The sequence below is a fragment of the Calypte anna genome, chromosome 3 (assembly GCF_003957555.1).
Source record: "Calypte anna isolate BGI_N300 chromosome 3, bCalAnn1_v1.p, whole genome shotgun sequence".
NCBI lineage: Eukaryota > Metazoa > Chordata > Aves > Apodiformes > Trochilidae > Calypte > Calypte anna.
The window spans coordinates 93,949,340-93,962,462 of record NC_044246.1 but is presented as its reverse complement, the minus strand read 5'-3'; the positions used below and the strand labels follow the sequence as shown (position 1 = coordinate 93,962,462).

At 35.1% G+C, this 13,123-nt stretch overlaps 1 protein-coding gene across 1 annotated transcript in view; it reads right to left on the bottom strand.

Moving 5' to 3' along the window:
• CSMD1 (CUB and Sushi multiple domains 1) overlaps positions 1 to 13,123 on the bottom strand; it is a 945,929-nt gene that overhangs the window by 52,209 nt on the left and 880,597 nt on the right. The window contains exons 49-51 of the mRNA XM_030448332.1: positions 12,671 to 12,859; positions 9,472 to 9,657; positions 2,434 to 2,628 (exon numbers count right to left, since the gene is read on the bottom strand). Coding sequence (XP_030304192.1) covers positions 2,434 to 2,628; positions 9,472 to 9,657; positions 12,671 to 12,859 — 570 coding nt within the window. The remainder of the gene's footprint in view (positions 1 to 2,433; positions 2,629 to 9,471; positions 9,658 to 12,670; positions 12,860 to 13,123) is intronic.

The following is a 13,123-nucleotide window of genomic DNA, read 5'->3' as shown; positions in this document are numbered from 1 at the left end:
ATGGCAGGCAGAAAGTAAACAGCAGATACTTCAAAATATTCTATACCTTATTTCTGGATCTTAATGATATATACCCTATGGAAGTATTACTGAACATTATGCTTGGGGGATGAAGTTTGCTGTAATTAAATCAGTCATCTTCCAGAGGGCAAAATAATGCATCTGTCTTATAAATAAACTAAATAAATCTTCAGTCACCAATTCATTGGGTTTCTCTTTCTAGCTAATACTTTGTTTCACTGCATCCCATATGGGTCACCCAATTTTCTACTTACATACAAAAAAAAATTAACTGTAAAGGCCAGTCAAGAAGTAGCCTTTCAAAGACTTCTGAGCAGCTGAGCAGTCATTCTGCATATTAGGCAGAAAATACAGAAACTAGGTTTTTTAGTATATGTGCACAAAAAGAAAAGGGCACAATTGCACTTAATAGAAGAAAAAACTTATTAAAGTTGGAAAGAAAATTGACATAGGAATTACCAGTTTATAAGAGACACAGAGGAATCATCTTATTGTTCCAATTGAATATTTTCAGAAGGAAATTTCCCCAAAACAAATAAACAATAAAACTGAACCAGAATAAGGTCACAACCCATCATCATTTAAATAAGATGAAAATAAACTGCTTTCATCAGTATGTAATACTGATTGCTACTACAGATAGCTCTCAGCTTTGCTCTAAAAACATCTAAGAACAAATAATTTTTTTCTTTGCTCAAAAAAAAAAAAAAGTTTTATACTATTTTTAGTTGAATGGTGTACATTCTTCTTTGCTCTTTTTTCTTGGTTGCTTTTTTTCCCATGCTAGCAAAATTCTCTAAATCTACTTTTGTAAATTTCATGCCTTAGGTTTGTAGCCACACTCCTCTCAGTATTGACAATAGACTTTGTCAATTTATACTGGAATCATCCTTAAAAGTGATTCAGTACCAACAGAGATGACACTGGGTGTTCTCTCTAACTGCTCCAGCTGCTGTTGAAGAAGGCTGAGAATCAGTACCCCTTCTCATATCACTAAATGCTCTTGTAAAAAGTCCCTCCCCAGTTTTCCAGTAGGCCCCCTCAGGTACTCGAAGACTGTTATAAGGTCTTCCCAAAGCCTTCTCTTTTCCAGGCTGAACAACCCCAACTCTCTCAGCCTGTCTTCATAGGAGAGGCACTCCACCCTTTGATCACTTTCATGGCCCTGGAGCAACAGCTCTATGTTCTTCCTGTGTTGGGGGCTCCAGAACTTGACACAGCTCTCTAGGAGGGGTTACATGATTGCAGAGGGAACAATCACCTCCCTTTAGCTGCTGGTCATGCTTCTTTTGATGCAGCCCAGGATACAGTTGGCTTTTTGAGCTGCAAATGCACATTGCAGGGTCATGATGAGCTTCTCATAAACCAATACCCCCAAGTCCTTCTCAGGGCTGCCTGCAGATTAACAGAGTTTGACAGAGCAGAATGATTCTGTTCTCTTTGCTTGAAAACTACCTGTAGGTATAATTTAGTGAGCTGCTCATCTGATGCCAAAAATTATTTCATACTGTGCTGCCATAAAAATTATCTTATTGATTCAGTTTGTTTCAGAACAGAGAGTCTCAAATATCTTATAACATTAGAAACTTCTCTGAATTTGAAAAAAAAAAATTTAAAAAAATCACTCTCTGAAAAGAAAATAAAACATCTCTTTCAGGATGAAATACTAAATTTGAATATCTCACTGAAATTACATACTACTCTGAAATACTGAATGCATGCACTTTATATCCAGTTCTGTTTAGTAGGCTAGGCCCACTATTTTCCTGCAGATCTTCTGTGCTTCTCTGGCATTGAAAGAGAGCCTTTAAGTACTAAAATAACATAAGAAAAAAATTCTGGTTTAAGGATAGCAAAACCAGCTGATGTGCTAAATATCCTCTCCAACACAAGAAAATAACACACAAAGGAAATGAATTTTTGGGAGGATTCATTAAGACTGATACTGCAGCTCTTGATAACTGTATGATCCCACTGAGAATGTCGAGGTTCTCTAAATATTTAAACATCCCAAGTCAGGGATGATGCAGTTTAATGGTGCTTGCAGATGTTTATATTATAAAAGCTTTCATGCTTCATCCATGAGGTCAAAGTAATATGACCTTATAATCTAATTCTAATATGGAATCTTTTGAAGTAACATTATCTTAGTATTCTCTAAATCCTTATGTACTATTTAGGTGAATAAATACAGTCAGACAAAAATCATCATCTAAACTGATGTTCCGATCCAATTTTATTGACTTTTGCTAGAAATAATATTGTACTTCACGTTAGTGGAAATTACGAATTCACATACTTACAAGAGAATGATAGCAAATTACTTAAAAAACCCCAACTTTAAAATATTTAGAAAATAAAATATATGTATTAAATACCATATCTTGTTCTGTAAACAAACACATTCCTTACCCTTACAACTTGGCCTTTCATTGCCTGCGCTCCAGGTTCCATTAGTTCTGCACTGTATGAGTCTTCGACCTAATAAATAGTATCCAGGACTGCAGCTGAGCATAACTTGAGCTCCATACTCATTCAGTGACCCAGAAATCAGTCTCCAGACAACATGTTCTGAGAGCAGAGTCTCTATGCTGGGGCAAGTTACAGCTGTGAAGAAAGGACAGAAATATTAGCATTTTACCCCTCAACTGCTTCACAGAATGTCTTGCCTTACTGGACAAAGTTTTGCAATGTAAAATCAAGCATACCTTAGAAGCTTTGAAGTACAATTTCTAGGAAAAATAATGAACATCATACAGTAAATATTATAAATTGAACAAAGCGTTTGCAGTATATTTTCATTTAGTGAGTTGCAGTTGTACTATGGCAGTCATGCTCTCCCATGGGATTTATTTAAAAAATTCAAAAACAACACATCACAGACCACAGGAGATGTAAAAGAGAAGGTAAACAATGCTATGTAATTTTTGCAAGTGGGGGTTTATTTTCCATCCATGATATTGACTTCAGAACAAACAAACAAACAAAAAAGGCAAGCCAAACCCCTAAAAACAGACAAAAACCCCTCAAACAAACTAAAAAATGTAAGCATATTTTTTAAATATTTGGAATACTTAGGAATCATTATCTCTGAATTTTGTACAATATACTCAAGTCACTACACTCTTTAATGCAAGAAAAAAGTATTAGGAGGAAGTATGTAAAAATCTCAAACTATATGGAAGAAATAGTCTGATTCTCATTTATGCTATAATAAACAAGGGCTTCTTAGTTCCTAATAATTTTGATATGATACTAAATTATTTTTCACAGCTAGTCAAGGACTATAAATTATTTAGCAAGAAACAGTTTTTTCTGACTCATTTTTAAACAAAGCAAGCATATTAAAGCATTTAACACCTTGGAGTGCAAGTCATACAGGTCTTTGAGAAGACAGGAAATATTCTAAACAGGTATTTCACAGCACTCAGATTTAATATTTTTGTAACTTCTCCTTTCAAGCAATAGTTTTACTGAGAAATGCAGTTCTTTCAAAGATGAAAGCAAGCTTCTTATTTACCCTAATAGTAAAAAATTTAGTCTTAACCATAGGGAGTATCTTAAGAGATAAGAGGCTCTGCTATTTCAGAATATGTAAATAAGACATGTAGATGTTTATTTTCCATACTGAGGTTAGTATGTAAATTATTCTTTCTTTGTCTGTAAATATACTTAGAATCTTTTTGCAAGCACACTTTTCAAACAACTATCAGATTCTGATATATGACTGTACAATTCCTAGTTGAAGATGTGAGTACAGATTAGATTTCTAGACTGTTTTGATGTAAACACCTACAACTGCTACTTGAAAAATTTTAATTTTACAGTGACTGATTTAGATTTATTATTTTCCCCATCCTCCAGGAAAGAAAGAAAAGATTATTTACAGATGCATAATTTTTTGCACCTGATTTTGGAATGTTTGCATAAATTTGCCTCTCACGGTTTCTCTCTAGCAATCTATGAGCTGTGCATTATTTAAATTGTCATATACATAAATTAAACTCTTTAAAGGATGACCTCAGCTTCCCGAAAATATGAAGATCTTCCTGCAAATATGAAGATGTTCTCTCTTTTCCCTAGGTATTTTGCATACAAAAATACACAAATAATACTGTTTTACATAAAGACAGGTTTGACAACATAATTATTATTAGAAATTATGATTAAGATTATACATTTTAATGACATTATAATCTCCATATACTGATAATTCTGAATAGAGTAAAAACTAGGGAATTAATGAGATTAAAAAAGATGAAAAACTAAGTTCTTCAATAGGCCCAGGTGTATTCGCTACTCAAGTTATAAGCAAATATTCACTAAACAAAATGCTCACTGTATGAACAGTGGCAGTGACAAAAACCAACCAGCTGACCAAACAACAAACCACAAACAGAATCTTTATCTGTTTGGAACTACCACAACTAAAATCTAACAATAATTTGTACAATGATGTCCTCAGCCTTTAGTTTTCATTCTTCTCAGTGATTAATTCTTTTACCTTTTTTATTCTTTTTACTTGCTTTTCAGGTCAACAAACACATTGCACTACGAGTATTTTCCTAGAACCTGAATACCAGAAGACTGATTCTCCCCTTTTGCTGAGTTGTCCTATCTACAAGTCTTCACATGTCTTTGCTACTTGCTACATAAGCAAAAGAAAGTACATCTCATACTACTCCAGGAGTGTCTTGAAAATTGTGACTCTGAATATAGTTATTGACAACTAGACAACTACAACGTATGTTATGAAAAAATCTCAACAACAGAAACTTGTTATTACTTGCATTAGATAGCTGGTTTCCATTCTTCAGCTGGTAGTCAAAATCAATAGATTTTGAAAGGGAAAGTGCATTTTTGTCTTACTCTATTGTGAACTTAAAATGCAATCAATTGAACTCTATTGTTTAAAGATACCCTTTGACTAAATTCACTATCAGCTTTAAACAAGCAAGACTAAGTGTAAAGTCATGTGTTATGTTTGAGGAGGTACTGTGATTTAAATTTGTATCTATTAGTAAATACAGAAGAGAGTAGGGAACCAAATAATTGCACCCACTACAGAATCTAAGGACAAAGACATCAGAGCAAAATAGGATTACTTGAGCAAGTTGATAGCTTCCATATGCTAGCAGAAAAACAAACAAACAAACAAACAAACAAAACTGTGCAAAAATTAGAAACCTTATAGTTCAACCAATTTAAACAGGAACATCTATCTTTTAAGACCAATGAGGTTTAATTTACTCAGTTTTCTTGAATACATCTATATCTTCTGGATGTTTGGATTTTTTGGTTTTTTTTGGAAGTGCCTATCACATTTACCACTTTGGCCAACAGTAAAATACTTATTTACAGGTTTCAGTATAAAGTTTTTGTAGACTTTACACAGTGTCCTGTAGTCGTATGTAAAGCTGCTACAATATGGTCACTCTAGTGAGAAATATTGCCTGGAAAAGGCTTTCAAATAGCAATGTCCGTAAACATCTCTAGTTCCTTTCATCACGTGGTAGAGATGACTATGTAGAACAACTAAAGCAAGTTACTTGTTATTCAGATAAGCTTTCTGAATAGATATCTGTTGATTAGTATTTCATGTAATTAAATTCAATAGCCTAATGTCCATGATCCATCTGTGTCTTGCTGTATGACCAGCATGAATCATATTCCTCATTATTCAAATCTGATGTAAAAACTTGACAGAAAAAGAAAGGATTTTCAAACATCTGCCTGAGGCATTATATTATCAGGGATACTTAGCAAAACAAACTGCACAGATTTCAACGTACATTTTAATAGACCTGGGGATAAAATGAACTAATTTATTCACCATTTACCTTTCTGTGCTGTTTGCTGCTCATCAAGCCTGAGATGTTTTAATCTCTGGAGACTAAATACATTCATCTTTACAGCAGCAATACTATAAAAACAGGTTTTTATGCAGATTGTCTAAGCTTTTCTGAACTTTGGAATAAATCTTTAGTAGAGATGACTGCCTCTGAATAGAAATTAATTTTGAAAATATTGACTTTAATACTATCATGTAGGTCACCAATATTTTAGTGGCTTTAGAAGTAACAGATCTTTTTTTAAACTGAATAAATTTTCAGCAAAAGGAAAATAACAGAAAAAAGAGCTATACATATTTTTTTTGCTATATATTTTGTTTATATTACTATAAAAAATATTAACATTTAGCACAAATTTAAAAGCTTTCATAAAGTTTTGTTTTATAGGTTAGTCATTGTATGATTATGATTGATCATTTCAATAGTAACAGCTTTTTTGGATGTTTTTGCTGTACCGTGAATATCATGTTATTAATTCAGTATTTCTAATCTCCAGCTAGTTTAACTGGTCTCTTCTCTCAAAAAAATCTGTTGATATTTCTGCTGATTAATCACTCCAGTTATCTTCTTTGTACCTTGTCAATTTTTTTCTTAGAGAATGAGGTACAGTTCAAAACAGCGGAGCATGATCTTCCCTCTGTACAAGGCTTTAAATTTAGAGCACTTCTATGAGAATGAACCACGGTGAAAAAGGTGCTGAAGGGGTGGCTTCTGTGGGGTGAGGCTGGACACAGCCAGTGGTCCCAGCATGGGACACAGATAAGCCCATCAGCCAGGATGGTGGCACCTCTGAGAAGATGTATTCAGGGAAGCATAAAACGTGGTGCCAGTAGAGAAGGAGGGAACAAAAAGAGTGAGGAGGAGCGAAGTGAAAATCAAGGTCAGAAAAGAAGGAGGAGGTAGGTTCCAAGCACCAGAGCTGGTTATTCTGTTAAAGCCCATAGAAAGGACAATGCCAAGGAATATATCAATGCTGCAGACCATGCTGGAGCAGGTGTGTATTTTCTGAAGGAACTGCAGCCAACAAAGGCCCCATGCTGAACAAAATTTGTCCTAAAAAACAACATGAGGAAGGCCCATGATGGAGTGGATGAAAAGAAAGAGCAGGAAGAAACAGCAGAGAAGCTTTTTTATGCACTAACTGCATCTACCATTCCTCATCCCTCAACATTGCTCAGGGTGGGGAGCAGAGTTGAGAATAAAGGAGTGAAGCTGACCCTGGGATTAGGGGGAGGAAAGTGTTGTATTTATTTTATTTTTTTCTGAAAAATAAAATTTTTCTATTTGAATTGGAAATACATTAAATTAATTTTCCCAAAATCAAATCCTGTAACAGTAATTTCTCTGTTCTTATCTCAACTCTTAAAATTTCTTATCCTATTTTCTACCTGTCTTGTTGAAGAGGAGTGAGTGAGAAACCAGTCTGGCTGCTGGCCCAGGATAACCACAGTGAAAAAAAATAATAGCTTTCAATCAAAGGAAAAAAGAATGAAAGAATAATAAAATAACTTATTTTTGTCCACGACAGATACAAAATGAAATAATGTCTTTACACCACAGAAAAGCAGTTTCAGCTTACATATATTAGAGAAGATTTTGCAATGGGAAAGGGAAGTAAAATACTGTATAAGAGAACTCAGGAAGATCTTGAAGATTAGATTAAATGATCATGTGTAAAGGATGGTTAGAAGATTGGTGATTTATGGCACAGAGAGGTGTGATCCTTACTGGGAAAACAGTGGCTGTATGACCAGGTCCAGAGTTGTAGTCAATGGTGTTAAATTGAGTTAGTGGCCAGTCACAAGTGATGTACCCCAGGGCTCAGTTTTGGGGCCAGTCTTGTTCAACATCAATGATCTAAAGGAGTAGATGGAATGCTTCCTCAGTAAGATTGCAGATGACATCAAATTGTGTAGAAGTGTTGATCTGCTTGAGGGTAGAAAGGCTCTGCAGAGGGATAGGTTCAACTGATGGGCCGAGGCCAAGTGTATGAGGTTTAGCAAGGCCAAGTGCTGGGTCCTGCATTTCAGTCACAACAACCCCATACAATTCTAGAGGCTTGGGTAAGAGTGGATGGAAAGCTACTAAGCAGAAAAGGACAGGGGGATGCTGGTCCACACACAGCTAAATATGAGTGTGCCCAGGTGACGAAGAAGGCCAACAGCATCCTGGCCTGTATAAGAAAGAGTGTAGCCAGCAAGAAAAGGGAAGTGATGGTGCCCCTGTACTCGGCACTGGTGAGGCTGCACCATGAGTACTGTGTTCAGTTCTGGGCCCCCCAATACAAGAAAGACACTGAGGTGCTGGAGTGAGTTCAGAGAAGGGCAACCAAGCTGGTAAAAGATATGAGGAGAGGCTAAGGAAACTTGGATTGTATAGTTTGGAGGAGGCTGAGGGGAGACCTCTTAGCTCTCTACAGCAGCCTGAGAGGTGGTTGTAGTGAGGTGGGGATTGACGACCTCTTCTCCCAAGTAAATAGTGATAGGACTAAAGGAAAAGGCAAGTTGCACCAGAGGAGGGTTCAACTAAAGGAGAATTCCTTTACGGAAAGAGTAGTCAAGCACGGGAATGGGCTGCTCAGGGAAGGGGTGGCATCAACATCCCTGGAGATATATAAAGTACATGTAGATGAGGTCCTTCAGGACATACTCCAGTGGGGTGGAGATTTTTTTTTTATTCTGTGTCAGTGGTTTGACTTGGTGATCTTAAGAGGTCTTCTGCAACCATGACAGTTCTGGGATCTGTTGAATTACCTTTCAGCAATATTGTCTAACAATCATTTGCTAGAAATTAATCCTAATAAATGAAAACCATTTCACCATCACATATAACTGCACAATTCTAAAGTTCATACCATTCTACCCTTTCTTTCAAAATAAGTTGAATTTTATATATTTGAAATTTTGTTTGAATTTCCTAATAGGAACCTGGAAAGCATACAATATTGGTTAGTTCAAGATTCTAAATTACCTCTCGAAAGTTCTAAGTATTGCATTATAGCAATTAATAATTTTAAGCTTATGTCCTAAACGGTATTTCAAGTCACATATTCAGTGTCAAGCTCAGTTAATTATTGCTTTGATTCAGTACAAAGACAGGCAGTGGTAGCCCAATGCAAATGAGAGGCCATGTCACATGGGAGGGGAGTCTGCATTACACTGGCTGGTTCTGACAGAAGACAAAAAGGAAGACTAAAGGACTCTTATCCAGTTTAATCATCTACAGTAGCAGTATTTTAAAAACAGTTTTTTTGCTTTTATGACCTTAGAAGCTATATTAGAGCTACAATTATATTAAAATTATAATTGGTGGTTGTAACTTTATGTTGTGAAAATGGAGAGGAGCACATATTTCATAATAAGCAAACATACATGAAACTGAATTATCTAGTAATTCTAATTCAGATGCAGGAGTCAAATGAGATGTTTTTAATTAAACAAATGTTTAAGCCTCTATTACTTTACTAAACATGAAACAATTATATGTTCCTGAATGGCTGGTTCAGGGGTTATGCATACATAAAACCAAATCATCATAAGTGAGGATTTTCCTGAGAAAGTTAAAGGGCAATATGCTTGAGAAATACATGCCCACTTACATTTGCAAACAGGTGGCCTCCCTTTGTTGCTCCATAATCCATCTTCTTGACACACTGCTGTTGCTTGTTGACCAGATTCTATCTTGAAGCCCTCGTTGCACTCATATATCAATCTACTGCCCAAAGTGAATTCATTACCTATAACTGAACCATTCCCAGGGGATTCAGGAATACCACAAGATACAGCTGAAAAGAAATGAAAGAAAAACATAAAGAATTGGCATTTTCTCATATATTTTAAAAAAATATTTTCCCACCACTGTGGTAAGAAACACAGGTTAGTAATTTTGACATATTACATTCATAACAACTGAAATTAATTTTCCCTCATTTTTACAACTCTAATAAATGTAACAGTATATAAAACATTATATCATATTATATTATATAAACAAAATTTCATATTTGTTTGTTCTATACATATAAAACAACACTATTTCAGAATTAAATTTCACATTTTTTGTCTGATGAGGAAAGCATCTAGGTTAATTACTAGACAGAAAGAGTTCTACTGAACTTATGGGCATTATTCATATATGTAAACACTTATTTACATACTTGACTAATTCACTTAACAACACTAAATATTATGTGAACTCAGATTTCTTAATTTTCCACATCATGAAGGAAATTACTTACTGACATTTTTTCAGAATTTCTTTCTGGACCAAAAGTTGTTATTTCAAGCTTACAAACTTTGCTGTCACTTTGGTACAGTTTGAGTTGCATCAAAGTTTTTTGCTTATTTCTTTGCTTCTGTTTCTTTCTTTTACCAGAGCTCAGTACAGTTCATTTAAAAGTATCTCAGAATATATAATTTTAAGGCAGAGTATAGTAATAAAAAGATCTACTCAGGCTCCTCTTAAAGATCTCCAAGGCAGGATTGCCTTCTGTTATCTGACTTCTCAGCTCCCTTGATTTTGATAATAAATAGAAGAAAGGCAATTCTTCAGTATGCTGCTAAAATTTCTTCTAATCTGATGCTTTATTTTTAAGTAGTTATTTATGCACAGAGATTAATTCTAGGTGCTTCAATGAGTCAGTAAAGATTTTATATTTGTCCCATGGCTCTTCTGTAGGGAAAGTCATATTATCATTTTTTCTGAAAGGATATTATCTTCTGCCAAGTGGTTATTTGGGGAGGAAAACCCATCACATCATTACAATGAATCAATTGAAGGACTTCTTATAAACCAACGTGTGTGTGTGTAGAGAATCACTACCTGCTTTGAGTCTGGCAGCTTATTGCACCTCAATACATTAAATGAAACAAATAAAGAGTGGAGCTTTGCAAATGAAAGTGTCTTTTCCATACATACAGTCAATTGTAAGAAGCAATTCAACATTTTCACAGTTAAAAAAGAATTTGGGTATTTTTTCTTTCCCCTTGACACTGTTGAGATTTATTATTTTAATAAAGTCAACGTATTTCGAAAGAAAAAATGACAGCCTTTGTCTGAAAACTTTTAAACAGAGACGAAAATAAGGTGTTTGTTTTTTTCTTTTTTTAATCTTACTTTTATTATCAGCTAGCTGATTCAATATAAATTATTAATTTCAAAATACATTGTCATGGTACCATAACCACAAATCTCAAATTTGTTTTTTCTTTCCCAAGATTTCACATATGATGCATTTAAATTTAATACAACACAGAACTTTGTGTATGTTTATAATGAGGAGGGGTAAGCATTATAAAATGATGACTGGTTCATGCATTTTGGTTGTTTTCTTCTGTCTGGAATCTGTCAAATTGTCAAAAAAACAGGAATGTTCCAAAATAAGCTACTTCCTTTGTAACACAACTTCTTCACTTCACCCTAACCAGTGCTGCTCTTGTCTACTCAAAATAAAGTACTTCTCTGTCTAGGGGCAATGGCTGAGCCTCCTGCAAGTAGGAGGAATAGTAGTGGACAGAGAAGGGACAGACAGCTGTTAAGGAAGGGCTTCTGGAGACCCAAACTTAAGCTCTTTAATGCACTTACAGTTCTTAATGGTGTTAGATAATGTGTTGTTAGATAAAGGGGAAGGTGAGAAGCACATTCTGCTGCTTCTGAAGCAGGTCTTCATACTAGGAGTCACAGTATCACAGAATAGTCAGGGTTGGAGAGGACATCTGGGATCACCAAGTCCAACAGTACACACACACATACAAAAACCAAACCAAAAAACCCAACCCTAAAAAACCCCTGGTATTTCACAAATATTTCTTGCATATAACGATAAAATAACAAAGAAAGACAGTATCTGAAGTATTTCACAATTTTCCTGAGTCTGCTCAATTTATATTCAGAATTTATTAGGACTTTCTAGGACTCTTTGAGCCCTGGTTATCCATGATCAAGTCAGGGATCTCATGTTAGGTCCTGCACATACTTGTCTTGAACAAGATGAGAAGCACTGCTGCTAATGTCTTACAAGGGTGGGAAGAACTAAACACAGGTTTTGATCAGACATTTCAACAAGTCTTAATATGAATGTTACTACCATTTCTTTCTATTAACAAAGCAGACCAGAAGCAGATTTCATTTACAAATGAAAACATGATATAATAGGCCATATGTGATATGGATAGAATTTGCAGTCTTTCTCTTCTTCCCCATGTTCCTGGTTTTACCTGACACACAAACTTTTCAGTCTCTATTAACTGCTTACTGAATAACATGTGAAAAGGGTTTTTAACTAAAATGAACCCTGTTTAACTGCTTTGTACTGCTTTATGTTACTCATCCGCAGCTTCTGTGTGATTTTTTCATACAGAGAAAATTACAAAGCATTTGACAAATAGTAACTACTCAGAACAAACTGAAGTAAACCCTGGCTAACTCCAGGATGTACAGAAAAAGCATAAGTTACAAATTATGTGTCTAAAGCAGTGACCATGAAGTGATTTTCTAAAATAATCAAATTAACGCTTAACACTACTGAATTTTTTAAAGTGTTCTGTAATGCTACAAAACTAAGACCTGCAGACTGTTTAGAGTTACATATTTTGCTATATAAAACAGTTCTGAGAACATTTTTAATTTGGTCTGTATTCGCACGAGCCTACTTCTTAATACTTGACATCTACACCCATTAAGACACAGGACAATATGTATTTATGCAGTGTTGGCAATACTGTATCTCTGTCTTGTAAAATATTCTTTGCAATGAAATTATGGAAGCATACTCAGCAAGCAAGTAAACAGTACCTTACCTTGGCAGATTGGGAGAGGAGAATCCCACTGATACATGCCATTTTGGTGACGTCTACACGTTGCGTTATTGCGACCGATCATTCTATATCCAGGTTTGCAGTAGTAGCGAACTTTACTTCCAGCAGGACCACCTGTTTTATTCACAATTCCACCATTCCTCAAGGTAGGTTTTAGGCTGCAATAGGGAGCTAATACCAAAAAAGGGATATTATTAAAGACACATGAAACACACTTAAAAAGGTCATAATATTTTTGACACATGCAAACTTTTAATACCGTTAAAATCAGTGCCCTGTCCCTTAGGTTACTTTTGGAGTCCTCAGTGAAGATTCAGATTTCTTATGCAGAAATATAATGAAGTTCAAAACCACCACTTATAGTGGGTTTGATTATGTATTTTACATGTTTATGTATTTTACATGAGGAAGCTGCAATCAGGAAACACAGTTTGT